This window comes from Lutjanus erythropterus, chromosome 8 (genome assembly GCF_056507025.1).
Source record: "Lutjanus erythropterus isolate fLutEry1 chromosome 8, fLutEry1.hap2, whole genome shotgun sequence".
In the NCBI taxonomy this organism is placed as follows: domain Eukaryota; kingdom Metazoa; phylum Chordata; class Actinopteri; order Lutjaniformes; family Lutjanidae; genus Lutjanus; species Lutjanus erythropterus.
This window is the reverse complement of record NC_139324.1, coordinates 36,116,042-36,128,304: the sequence shown is the minus strand read 5'-3', so window position 1 is coordinate 36,128,304 and position 12,263 is coordinate 36,116,042. Positions and strand designations below refer to the sequence as shown.

Sequence of the window (12,263 nt, the reverse complement as noted above, 5' to 3'; positions counted from 1 at the left end):
GTATCTACAGTTAACTGTAGCAGCAGCTAAGCCTGTTTGATTGATTTCTGTTTTTTTAAGGTTACTTGTCACTGCACCACATTAAAAACAAGCTTGATATCTGTCATTCTCCTCTTTCTAAAGGTTGGTGACGACATTCATTTACACATGAATGAATGAACAGTAATCCACCGACACTGCAATGAGATTGTATTTATATATTTGTTTAATCTGTATAGGTATCCAAAAGAGAAGTTGTGACTTGATATGACTTGAACTTAATTAACTCCTGAAAGTCTGTGTAAAGGAAAAGGAGTGCTGAAAATGTGAACGTGTGTTAGACTGGGAGACTGTTGTTCTTACCGTGGGAGGCATCTGGATTTGGCATCTGTGTAACAACCCATCTGTTACTGTTGCTCAGGATTTCCGTGTTCAGGATTTTTTTGGCGGTCATGAAATACGGCTCGGTGATGTGCCGGAGCCATGGCGCCTCAACACTAAACCCCACGAACCGACACAGGAACGACACCACCTCTCTCAGTTCAAATCAGCACAGCAGTTCTTTTCAGCTTCAGTTCTAACAATGTGACACAGAAGAAAAAAAAATACCATCCTGTCACTGTCCTCTGGCTCTGGTGGCTTGAATATGTTTGGACATGTCCAATAAAGCTGCAAGACTGAGACAGAGGAGCGAACACGACCCCAACATTGCAAAGCGGAGACACAACTCATTTTTCCATGGAAAAATTAGACCTAATTTCATATACTAAATTATTTTTTAACATTCAGATTTGGCTGGTTAATAACAAAAACAAAAAAATATAGTTGCTTTGCACAAACTTCAAAGAACCAGTGTGTAGGATTTTGTGGAGTATAGCAGTGAGCTTGCAGAAAGCAAACACCGTTCATCACTCTCCCCTACCAAGCATGCAAGAGAACCTACAGTGGCTGCAAAACTCATAAAATACCTGAAAGGTCCTATCAGAGCCAGTGTTTAGTTTGTCTGTTGTTGGCTACTGTTGCAACATGGTGGCGTCCATGGAAGAGGACACTCTGAAGATATGAACAACTCATTCTAAGGTTGCAAAAACTTAAAAACACAACTTTGCTCTTCTTCTTGCAATTGCAGAAAGAAAAAGTGCCATGAATAAATGATTTCAGTAAGCTCCAGATGTCTACAAAGTCAGTTAAAAGTGACAAAGGTAGCCACCATGTAGACTTTCCATATTTTGTATGGAAATGAATTGATAAAAGACATGTCATACCCACTCTCCTAAACAACATGAAAAGGCTTATGACCATAATGGATTCAGCATTAATACAACAAAGTGTTAACATTACTGTGATTCTTCTTAATGGTCACGTTTATATTAATATTGAATATATGGATATTAATTATTAAATAATACAAATATATTTGATCAGCTGTAAAGTGAGTTACATGCTTACTTTATGTACATAAGAACCTAAATTACATGGTAAGAGTACTATAGTAGATTTGGGTTTAACAGAGGACATTTATTCTACATGCAGGCTGGAACTGCCAATTCTAACTAATGTCAGATGGGCCTGTCCATGTAGGGGGTTGCCACGTTAAGAAAAATAGAAAAAATATAGAAAAAATAAATAAATTTGACCTGCCAACCACAGTCCGCTTGATGTTGGCGCAGTCCATTTCATGGGGGTGTTACGTAGTCTCACTACTGTGAGGCAGGTGCAGGCTGTGGTGCCGACTGTTGTCACCTCCCCCCGCTCCTTCACGTGGACCAGTCCATTCGGGTCAGAGGTGAAGCGGGAAAATACTCAACGGAAATTAACACAGGAGAGCAGGCATGGAGTCAAAAACACAAATGAGTGGACAAAGACACGAAAAAACAAACGGCTGGAGAGATAAAAGTCAGAACAAAGAAGAAAATAAATCTAAATACTTATGTGGCAAATGCTGTGATGAACGTTTTTCAGTTACAAGAAACGGTAAAGATACTGTATCCGTTTAAGTTGCGTGTCAACTGACCTATATTTTGTACTTTGATGATACCGAGGATGATTCCGCATGAAGCAGAGCCACTAACAATTCACAACATAAGGTAAGACTATATTATGCTTCATGCAGGCTTATAAAGTCTTCTTGTGTTTGTTAAGTGTGACCCCAAGCTTTCATGATTTGTTTTGTTAATATTAGAGGTGTCTGTCCAACCCAGAAAACACGATTAAATGCCCTCAAGGCAGCTTTCCAGTGGAGAAATCTAGGTCTAATTAAATTAGGTACTGAAACCATTTCATGATACCATATACCACCACATACAGTATGTCCAAATATCCAAATATTTCCATATATATGTCTAAGTGAAACGTGTATATAGTCTTGAGTGCATAGCTTTGTCAAAGGTAGTACTTTATATTTATTAATTCTTTTATATATTTTCTCTATTTTCTCTTTCTTCTATTAGTATTCTATTGTCACGCATTCCCTTTTCCATCTGTACTGTTGGAGCTGCTGTAAAATGCAAATTTCTCCAGTGTGGGATCAAGAAAGCTTATTTTATCTTATCTTGCATCACGATTTTTGCAGCTGTGTGTAATATTTTCCCTTGCTCATTCATATTAATTAATTTGTTTGTTCTGATTCATGTATAAATATTCAAGTTTAAAGAGACAATTCACCCCAAAATCAAAAGTACATATTTTCTCCGGAGTTTTGGAGATAATGGCCATAGAGATGTCTGCCTTTTCTCCAATATAATAGGATGTTAATCCAAGAATCAAAAAGTAAAAAAATTCAAAACCAGTGTCTGCTTCCACAAATCATGACCTGGTTACTGAAGATAATCCACAGACATTGTTGTGAACCATTTCATGTAGGAGCTACTTTCTTTGTATTAGAAAGAATGCAGTTCAGGTGGATTAGAAAGTAGTCCTGGTAGATTCTAAGATTCCATGTTTCTATAACTGGTTACAAAACAATTCTAGATGCTGCTTAACATTTGTAATAATTAACATTGAAGTCCAAAATTGTAATCAAAGTTAATCAAGTGAGTCAACTGCAATATTTCAGAAGTTGTTGTTTTAATAAATAGGCCTGCACAATATGGTGAAAAGTCATATTGTGATTATTTTGACAGAAAATTTTAATTTGATTGGTGGTAGTGATCATTTTTGCATTATAATTTTCATTTTCACTGAAAAACAACTATTAAAATCATGATGATGTGATATTTGTTGGGATCTGTAGCTAATAAAAATGTTTTATTTCATCTGGAGAACAAGATGGTTAGGCACAGTCATCTCTACCGCATTATAGTACTTCATTATGATGCTCTTTTCTCACACATTTTTCATTTTTCAAAAAATTGCAATTTTGTTCTGGTTCTGTGATTTGGATACTGTACACGATTTTGGTAATAGTGCAAATAATTGTGCAGCTCTAGTAATAAATTTGAAATGGTAATAACTCAGAAGTCTATGATTCAATCAGAATTTGCACATTTACAAAGCTACAATAAATCTGGGCAGGATTTAGTATTCTTCTAAAATTCTTGTCTGCTATCAGCCAATCAGCATGATTGCCGATCCCTGTGTCAGATCTGGATCCAGAACAATCAACTTGGGATCACACGGGGGCTGGAGCCAATCCTGTGGGTTTAAAACAGTCTCATTAGTATTCACAAACAAATGTCATGTTATGTAACGTGACATTTGTCTAATACTAAAGAGACTGATCTAAAACCAAACAATCCTCGCTCGCATTTAGCAAGATGTGGGACCCTGAAGTGTATCATCACAGTACAAAGAAATGCACACACAGACAAACACATTCACTCTCACACTTACCAGCAAAGTAGAGTCACTGATTCACCTCATCTGCATGTTTTTGGACTGTGGGAGGAAACTGGAGCGCCCTAAGAAAAGGCTCCAACCAGCCAGAGGATTATAACTCCTCATTATGTGAAACAATGCAGATTTTGTTTTTGATATGTTTTTTTAAATTAAATATTGTAGATTATGCCTGTGCTTTTTCACTAGTGGGTAGCCTATATATTACATTAAAATTGTAAGAGATGTTAAGTAGTTTAAGGAGCAGTGTGTAGGATTTAGTGGCATCTAGTGGTCAGGGGTGGAAGTAACTAATTAAACCACTCAAATGACTGTACTTAAGACATTTTGTGGGGAGGTTATATTCATGCTATAAATGTTATAGTCCAACATTACCATATTCTGTCAATAAATCCCTGTAAATCTTACACATTAGACCATAAAGTTGAACTATTACTCATTTGGGACAAATTTCTGTTGAGATCCTGGGATTCTCAGAAAAGTGATAAGGCTCATGATAAGGCTGATGTCGAAATAGCTACTGTTATACATGCATGGAGAGGAATCTGGCAGCACAGCTGCAACTGGCTCTGCTGTGAAGTTCATGCGAGTTCACCTTCCAAGTGTTACGCAATAAAAGCTCATGGGAGGAGAGAGGGAATCCGGACTGTAGGAGGGGAGAGCAACACTGCAACTCAAAGAGTGGAAGAACAACCAACTCTCTGCCCTTACTCTCTACACATTCAAGGTAACTGAATATTTACAGCAAGTGATGTTTACCTTTTTTTGAATTGTTGCTGTAGTTTTTGTATGCATAATTCATTGCTATTTGTCTGTTTGCGAACCATCATGTGTAATGCATTGCAGGAAGCAGTCATGGCTGCAGAAGCAAAGCAGACTTGTTATGAGGGCAGTTCTGTCCAGAGCTTCCAGTTCTACCTGGAACATTCAGGAGAACACAAAGCTATTCTCCAGTGTGTTCACGACATCTTGCCAGGAGAATTTAAAAGGTACAAGAGGAAAGGTTGGGAGTGCTACAAGGCATAAGTGTGCTAGATTTTATCTGGTTTTTTTTTTTGTTTTTTTCCCCAGACTCAGAAGAGGTTGTGGATGCCTTCTTTGTGCAATTTTAATACAGAGGATATATTTTTTTATTCCATTGACTGAGATTTCATTCCAGGAGTTCTCTCAAAAATTGGAGAATGTCCTTTCAAAGGGAGATGAAATAATTTTGTGCAGGTTCAAAGCCAGCAGTAATGTTACAAGACAGCTGTAATGCTCTCTCCGTTGGACAAAAGTCCATTTTTTTGAACTTGTGCCTATTTTCCATGACAAGCCTAATAAAGCCGAGGAGGGCGGTGTGGCCAGAAAAGACAATAAAATACTGTTATCACTTTGGCTTTTTCACTTTGATAAACAGAACATAATTTTAAATAGAGTGTACACTGTTTTAGATTAATGAGTGATAATGATACATCCACAGCTTGTAGGATGTAATGCACTGTTATTTCTTCTTTGATGACTGTACTTTGTTTCCATGCAGCATCAGCAGGATTAATATGTGTAAGTAAAGTCAGATAGTTGTCTACAAAGAAGATAATGCATATTAAGACAGCTGTTAGACTTAGGGCTGAAATATTAGTTTTAAAATGTTTTTAGATTAGATTTTTTTTTTTGTTTCTTTGTCTTTTTGGAGAGTGAATTTTATTTTAAGTCAGAGATCTGAACAATCTGGCCAAGGCACTGCCAATTTATTGCTCTAAAATTGTAAAAAAAAAACCTCAAAAAACGAAGAATTTCTTATTGTTTATAGTTAACATTTAATCTTTTCATTTGTTTATTATCAGTTTTCCATCTCTCATGTGTTGATGCAGGGCTGGAGCAGATAAAAGCAGACTAGATGTTCTTGGTGTTGGAAGTGGTGGAGGTATGTGATGAAATACAGCAACTGGAAACAGTTGTATGAGCACATGTTTTGTGGTTAGTACAGTATAGTCTGTGCAATGCTAATGATCCATGAGTGCAACAGGTTATATTAATGTGTGGTTTATGTTTAAAATGCAGTTATATTTGTCGAGCAGAGGGAAATATAGTAGTGTACCTGAAGCAAAGTTGAATTATAGACCCATCATTGATTTGCCACCACTTAGTTTTAGCAGTTCCCTTTTTTGAACAATGTGAATCTGTCACTGTTGTCTCAAAACATAAATAAATATAAGTGTGCAATATACTAAATGTTAAGTATGACTGCAAATTTTATCCCTCTTCACTTACATTAGAAGCACATTAAGATGTATCCTGATTAAAACCGCACAATTTCTAATCTATTGTGTCTTAGTCCTGATGATTTAAGACAGACTTGAAAGTTATGCAAAATTTTAATCAAACCATTAATAATTCTATAGTAATAATGATGATGATAAATTGGTTCTGGGTGTTTTTGAATGTCCATAGTCGGTGAAGAGTGGGACTATAACTAAATGCTAAAATATTAGTCTGTGCGCAGGATCTCAGTCTATCCAAACACTGAACTAAAATATAAAATATGGAACTAAAAGGGTTGTATCAGGAGGCATTAATAAGTTGTAAGAGGACACTTAAGTCAAAACTCTTGCAGTTTGTACAGGGACTCAATACAGGTCAGTTTAGGACTGAGATTACATTGATTACTGCATAGCAGCAACATCAAAGTCATATTCATGTCCAAACTGATAAGACTGTGGAGCAAACTCACACTGCCTCTCTGTTTCACACAATTGAATGTATTTGACATGTTTCAGAAATGTTTGCATTATTGCAAACAAATAAATTTTGAGGCATGTTTTTTTTTTTTCATACTTCTTCCTGGTTTATTCCAGGGGAGGTGGACGTCCAGATTCTCACTCTGTTGCAGTCTACATTCCCTGCTGTCCCCATCACTGCTGACATTGTGGAGGGAAGCTCCAAGCTCACAGACAACTTCAAAGGTATTGACAGAACACCACTAGTGAAAAGTTTTTGTTTTATGAAGCATTTAAAAAAAAACATTTCAGTATCATATTCAGTAGAAATAGTCTCCTGTCAACAACACTGATTTACGTATGTGACATTTTACACACACAAACCCATGATATCTGTCAAAATTCCCAATTTGCCATGAAACACAGTCCAGAACACAAATTATATGTGATATCTGCTAATGAGAGGCGCTGTCTCTAGAGCACTCCACCAGTGGAGAAAATGTGGTGAAGTGCAGTGTCCAATGGAGAAAACAGTGCCGTCTTTTTAAAAAATATTTTTGGGGCTTTTATGCCTTTAATGTGACAGAACAGCTGCAGTGAGGACAGGAAAGGGGTAGAGAAATGGGGTGATGACATGCAGCAAAGGGACACATGCGAGAGTTGAACCCACAGGTGCTGCAAAGGACAGCCTGTATGTGGGGGTTGAATCAGTTTCACTGTTTCACAGCTGGTGCCGTTTTAATTTTTTCAGTAGGACATCACTGTTTGATTTGACAGTGATGTAGGCTAGCTGCTGGCTAACAGTCAGCAGAGGAAACCAAATTGTGGTGGTGGTGTGGTTCTGGTTCTCAGCTTTGTGGATGTGGGTGGGGGTGGACCTGCAAAACTGTACTTGTGCAGGACTCTGATTTGATTTTAGCAGTCCTCAATCCAAACCTCATCAACGCCGGTCTCTGCTCTCATGAGTGGCAGGCTCTGTCTCGTTCCTTCAGTTCAGTTTAGGTTGGTATTGGATAGAGTCCAACAAAATAAAGCAGCTGGTTTTCAAACAAAAAGTATTTGAGCTGGAGGATGGTGCAGTTGTAATGTGTCCTCAGCGGGGCTTTCCAAAAAATGGTGTCTCATTTATTCAGCTGCCACATGCTTCGCACACAGAAACTCACCCCATAATTAACTACTCCAGTGGGTGCATGTGAACCTCACAGTGATGCCATTTTCAGAACACACAGCTTGACCACACCTCATTATTATTTGTCATTGAAACCGGTCCAAATGGTTTGGGGAAAAGGAAAAGAAAAAAGGTGAACTATAACATTTGTTTTTGGTCGTAGCGCTAACTTTTGTACCCACATCACCTTGAGGGGCAATTTAGGAATAATTTGGTAGCAGCCAAACTTTGTATTAGTTTTATACCTGACCATAATCTGTGCTGAGGTCATGGTTTGTTATATACTTGCATATAAATGTTTTGTTTTATCTCCAACTCACAGCTTTGGTAGCAAAGACTGCCAACCTTCAGAAGATCCCATTTGGTTGGCGTATCGTGAACAGTGAGGACTATGTGAAGCAAGTCAAAGCAAAAGGAGACATGAAGAAATTTGACTTCATACACATGATTCAGGTAATATGACTTTGCTTTTTGGACATTTAAAAACAATGACAAGAACATTGAAGTTTCACTTTCTGGCCCCTGGACTTTGCAGTTTCTCTCCATGTTGTCCTGAATGACTAGGCTACTGTAAACTGTTTGTAGAACGTCACTGTCTCACTCTCTGTAAATGAGATTTATTTAGCTCCATACTAAACCCGCTGCTGCCTCAATTCACTGGGGAGCCTCAGTAGAGCTGTTCTCAAAAACACGTGTATAACAATTACCACTATTATTAGTCATACAGTGTACAGTATCCCCTGACACAAGTGTCCCTGACAGAACTACAGTGAGTGAAAACACTCCATACTGTGGGTTTGAATGGATGCCAGCTTCAATCCAAAAGGTCAAATTAAAGTTTAACCACAACTCTTGTCTGTGACAGATGATCTACTATGTGGATAACCTTGCAGATACGATCAAGTTCTACCAAAGCCTCCTGAAGAACAACGGCAGGCTCATGATCATTGTTGAAATTGGTAAGTAGAAGTTCTTCCTCCTAACCTCTGACTTAATCTTAACTGAAGGGCAAAACCATGTATCAGTGTCTATTTTAATTCATTTATCCAGGGTGATGGTTATTTATTTCTGCCTGTGCTGAAAGAACCGCACCCTCCTGGGTTTTTAGGTTGTAAAAAATTCAGTAGATATCGGAGCACACATAGAAAAATGCTGTGTTGAAGACTACCAGCTCTCAACTGTTATACGCTCTTAAAAATAAAGGTGCTAACTAGAACAATAAAGTAATTGTCCCTATAGGAGTACCCTTTTATAAAGGTTCCATTTGGAACCCCACTTCCACTTAGAACCCAACATAAAGGATTATACCTAGAATCATTTGTAAAAGGGTCCACCCAAAACCTTCGATGAGAAGTTCTAAAATAATTCCACCAAGAACCGTCCCTCTCAGTTCTATCCAGATCTTTTCATCTTCTAAGGGTGCTAACAAGAACCCAATGAAGCTGTTCTATTGCAAACCCTTTTGTATTTCAGTGTTTTTATCTAGAACCTGGTTCTGCTGAGAACCTTTTTTAAATTCCAAGGGTTTTATCAAGAAATTCCCCAGGGGGTTCTACTGAGAATCCCTTGACATTCCAAGGGTTCTATCTAGATGCTACCCAAGGGGTTCGACTACAAATATTTTTATATTCCAAAATTTTTATTTAGAACCTACCCAGGGAGTTCTACTGAAAATCTTTACATTTTTGTTCCAAGGTTTTCGCCTATAGCCCAACCAGAGGGTTCTACTGAGAACCCCCTGTCATTCCAATTGTTTAATCTAGAACTCACCCAGGGAGTTTTGCAGAGAATCAAGTGTTTTATCTAGGACCTACCTAGCAGTGTTATACTGAGAACCCCTTTAAATTCCAAAGGTTTTATTTCGAACCCACCTAGGGGGCTCAACCAAGAAGGTTTTTTTACTCCTCAGGTTTTATCTAGACCCCACACAGGGGGTTCTACCAAGTACCTATTTATATGATGGTACAAGGAACCCTTGATGAAAGTTCTTCAAGGATTTCACCAATCCCTGAAGAACTCCTTCTTCCAAGAAGGATTCTTTGGATGAAAATGTTTTTTAATGGAATCCTTAGTCTTACAAAGAACGCTTGATGAACCAACTTTTCACAAAAAGGTTCTACAGAAGCAAATGGTTCTGGGTAGGACCTCAGGCCTTTAGGATGGACCCTTTTGGAACCTTTATTTCTAATATTGTATAAGACAACAAAGAATATATTTCTTCTGGAATAAATATATTGTTTAATCTCACACCATCCAGCTAACGGTGGCTGGGACACCCTGTGGAAGACGTACAAGAACGAGCTCTGCGTCGACGCCATCACAGAGTACCGCTCATCAGGAGAGATTATCACCTGCCTGAAAGGCCTGGGTCTGAAGTATGACGAGCACGTCATTCCCAACATGTATGACATCACTGAGTGCTTCAACCCAAGCAGCCAGTCCGGAGAACGTCTCCTAAGTTTCATGACAGGGAGAGACCACTTCTCCCAGTCCTTCACCCCAGAGATCAGAACAGGCATGTTGGACCTGCTCAAAAACAAGTGCAGTACTGAAAAAGATGGCAAAGTTTTCTTCAACAGCACTTTGAGCTGCATACTTGTTCATGCTTGAGTTGAGCCAAAATTATTCACATGTTCTGATTTTACTGGTTGCATTCACTTTAGCGTGCCATCTGATCAAAAGTATAGTGTTTGCCTGTTGCTAAGATGACGTTTACCAAGTGTTGTGGTTGTCTGTCTTTTCAGCCTGTATCCACCTCAGTTACTCTGTACTAATATGATCAATAAAGTTGTGAAGCACTTCATGGTGTTGGATCTACAAAAGGGCTATATAAGTTAATTTTTATACTTGCTTATAAAAATGGCAAACAGACATAGTTAGTGGCAGGCTGGTGATCATAGTGGAGGATTTAGCTTGTAAAGAGCCAGATCTTTCCCTCAGGTGTTAAGGGGACATTTCATCCTCTGGCCTGTAAGTGACATTATCCATCTGTATTGTTTTGGGGTGAGTTCCTACGTTTTTCGAGATATTGGCCATAGAGATGTCTGCCTTCTCTTGCATATAATGAAATTAGATGGCACTTAGCTTGTGATGTTCAAAGTGTGAAAAAATACATTTGAAATACTTGACAGCAGTTTCCTTCTCCATTAATCATAACCTGGTTACACAATATCATCCACAAACCTTGTGGGCAATTTCATGTAGGAAGTACTTTCTTTCTTGTAGAAAGAAAGTAGTTCTGGTCCCTGTTAGATTTAAAAAGAGCTAAAAGTAAAGTGAATAATGAACTTATTCAGGTGGTCAGAAGTTCTGCTTGCATCAGCTCTGTTTGCTCTGTATGTGCTGGATGTGTAAGTAGGTGAATATTGACTAACAAGTTTGCAAAATCAACATTAAAGTTGATGCCAGTGTTGTGTCCACACACTGTGTACTGAAGGATTTAGCTGGCTCAGGTGTTTTCTGCCAGTATTTTGGGTGTCAGGTCAGGACAGGGAGACTGGACTTGGATTTATAAGACTTCAGGTCAGGTACTTAGGAGCAGTTGTTTATAGTCTTTCAATCTTGTCCACCTGTCTGCCACAATGTGGATAAACAAGAAATAGAAGCCAAAAGAGTAAGAAGGAAATAAACAACTGTCCATGTCCAGAGTCTATTAGGCTAAATTGTTAAAATGTTGGCTCACTGGAAATGCTCTGGTACACTAAATGGAACGGAACCTTGCTTTCTTAGACAATTGCTTCACAAAAAAGAACCTTGTGCAAAAATGTATACGTATGTATGTGTTTGATTTAGAAGTAATCCATTAATTAAATCAATTACAGTTTTTTGTAATCAGATGGATTACATTACTAAATTCTGTGTAATTTGTATTCAGTGACTGACCGCTGCCGCCTCATATATGTCCCTTAGTTTATTTTTTAACACTTGTACTTAGTTATGTGAAAGAACAACAGTAGAAAAATGTGTTTGAAAGATATAATAAATTGTTAGATTAGAGCCTGGTCTATTTATTTCTATTTATTTAATCTTTTTTAGATTGGAGAATTAAAATATTAATTGAACTATGGGCTTTTGGGCTTTTGTAAAACTAAGTAAGTAAATCTGAAAACTTTTCAGACTCCCTGGCACATTGCCACTGACCCATATTTAAAAACTACTTAAAAGCATGAAAAGAATGCCATGAAGTTTTTTGAAGGATTATTTGAAACCTTATCCATTTTCCCAGAGTGCCAGACTGGAGATTGTTTTCTCAGAAGCTGGGAGCACCTTTGGTTGTTTGGCCAAATCTACACCAACTGTTTAAATGTTCTTGCAGTGCTCACAGCAAAAGTACTTGATTTAAAGATAACCATGATGAGACTGTTGCTGCTTTTCCTTTTGACAAATATCGGGATTATAGATGTTCGGTATCATGGAAAGAGCTGGGTTAATAATAAAAACCATACACATTTAACAGCTGAGCTTCTTCATGATGCAGTTCAGCTTACAGCCAGCAGATGGTGCTACATGTCTGATAATACAGGTGGTGCTGTCTCTGTGCTCCACTGCAGGAACTCCTGCAGATGGCACACTGGTCTTACAGT

The 12,263-nt window shown here is 38.1% G+C and overlaps 1 protein-coding gene across 2 annotated transcripts; it reads left to right on the top strand.

Annotated features, from left to right (window-relative positions):
- Positions 1-4,389: 4,389 nt before the first annotated feature.
- On the top strand, positions 4,390-10,483 carry LOC146323172 (histamine N-methyltransferase A-like). 2 transcript variants are annotated; one of them, XM_084725416.1, is made up of 7 exons: positions 4,390-4,540; positions 4,660-4,802; positions 5,667-5,719; positions 6,651-6,758; positions 8,003-8,133; positions 8,546-8,639; positions 9,938-10,483. In XM_084725416.1, the coding sequence occupies exons 2-7, from the start codon at positions 4,669-4,671 to the stop codon at positions 10,288-10,290; spliced, it is 873 nt and encodes a 290-aa protein (XP_084581542.1). In that variant the 5' UTR covers positions 4,390-4,540; positions 4,660-4,668; the 3' UTR covers positions 10,291-10,483. The 2 variants fall into 2 exon arrangements, with proteins under 2 accessions (XP_084581542.1, XP_084581541.1); XM_084725415.1 differs by lacking the exon at positions 4,390-4,540 and having other exon boundaries at positions 4,642-4,802.
- Positions 10,484-12,263: the final 1,780 nt, after the last annotated feature.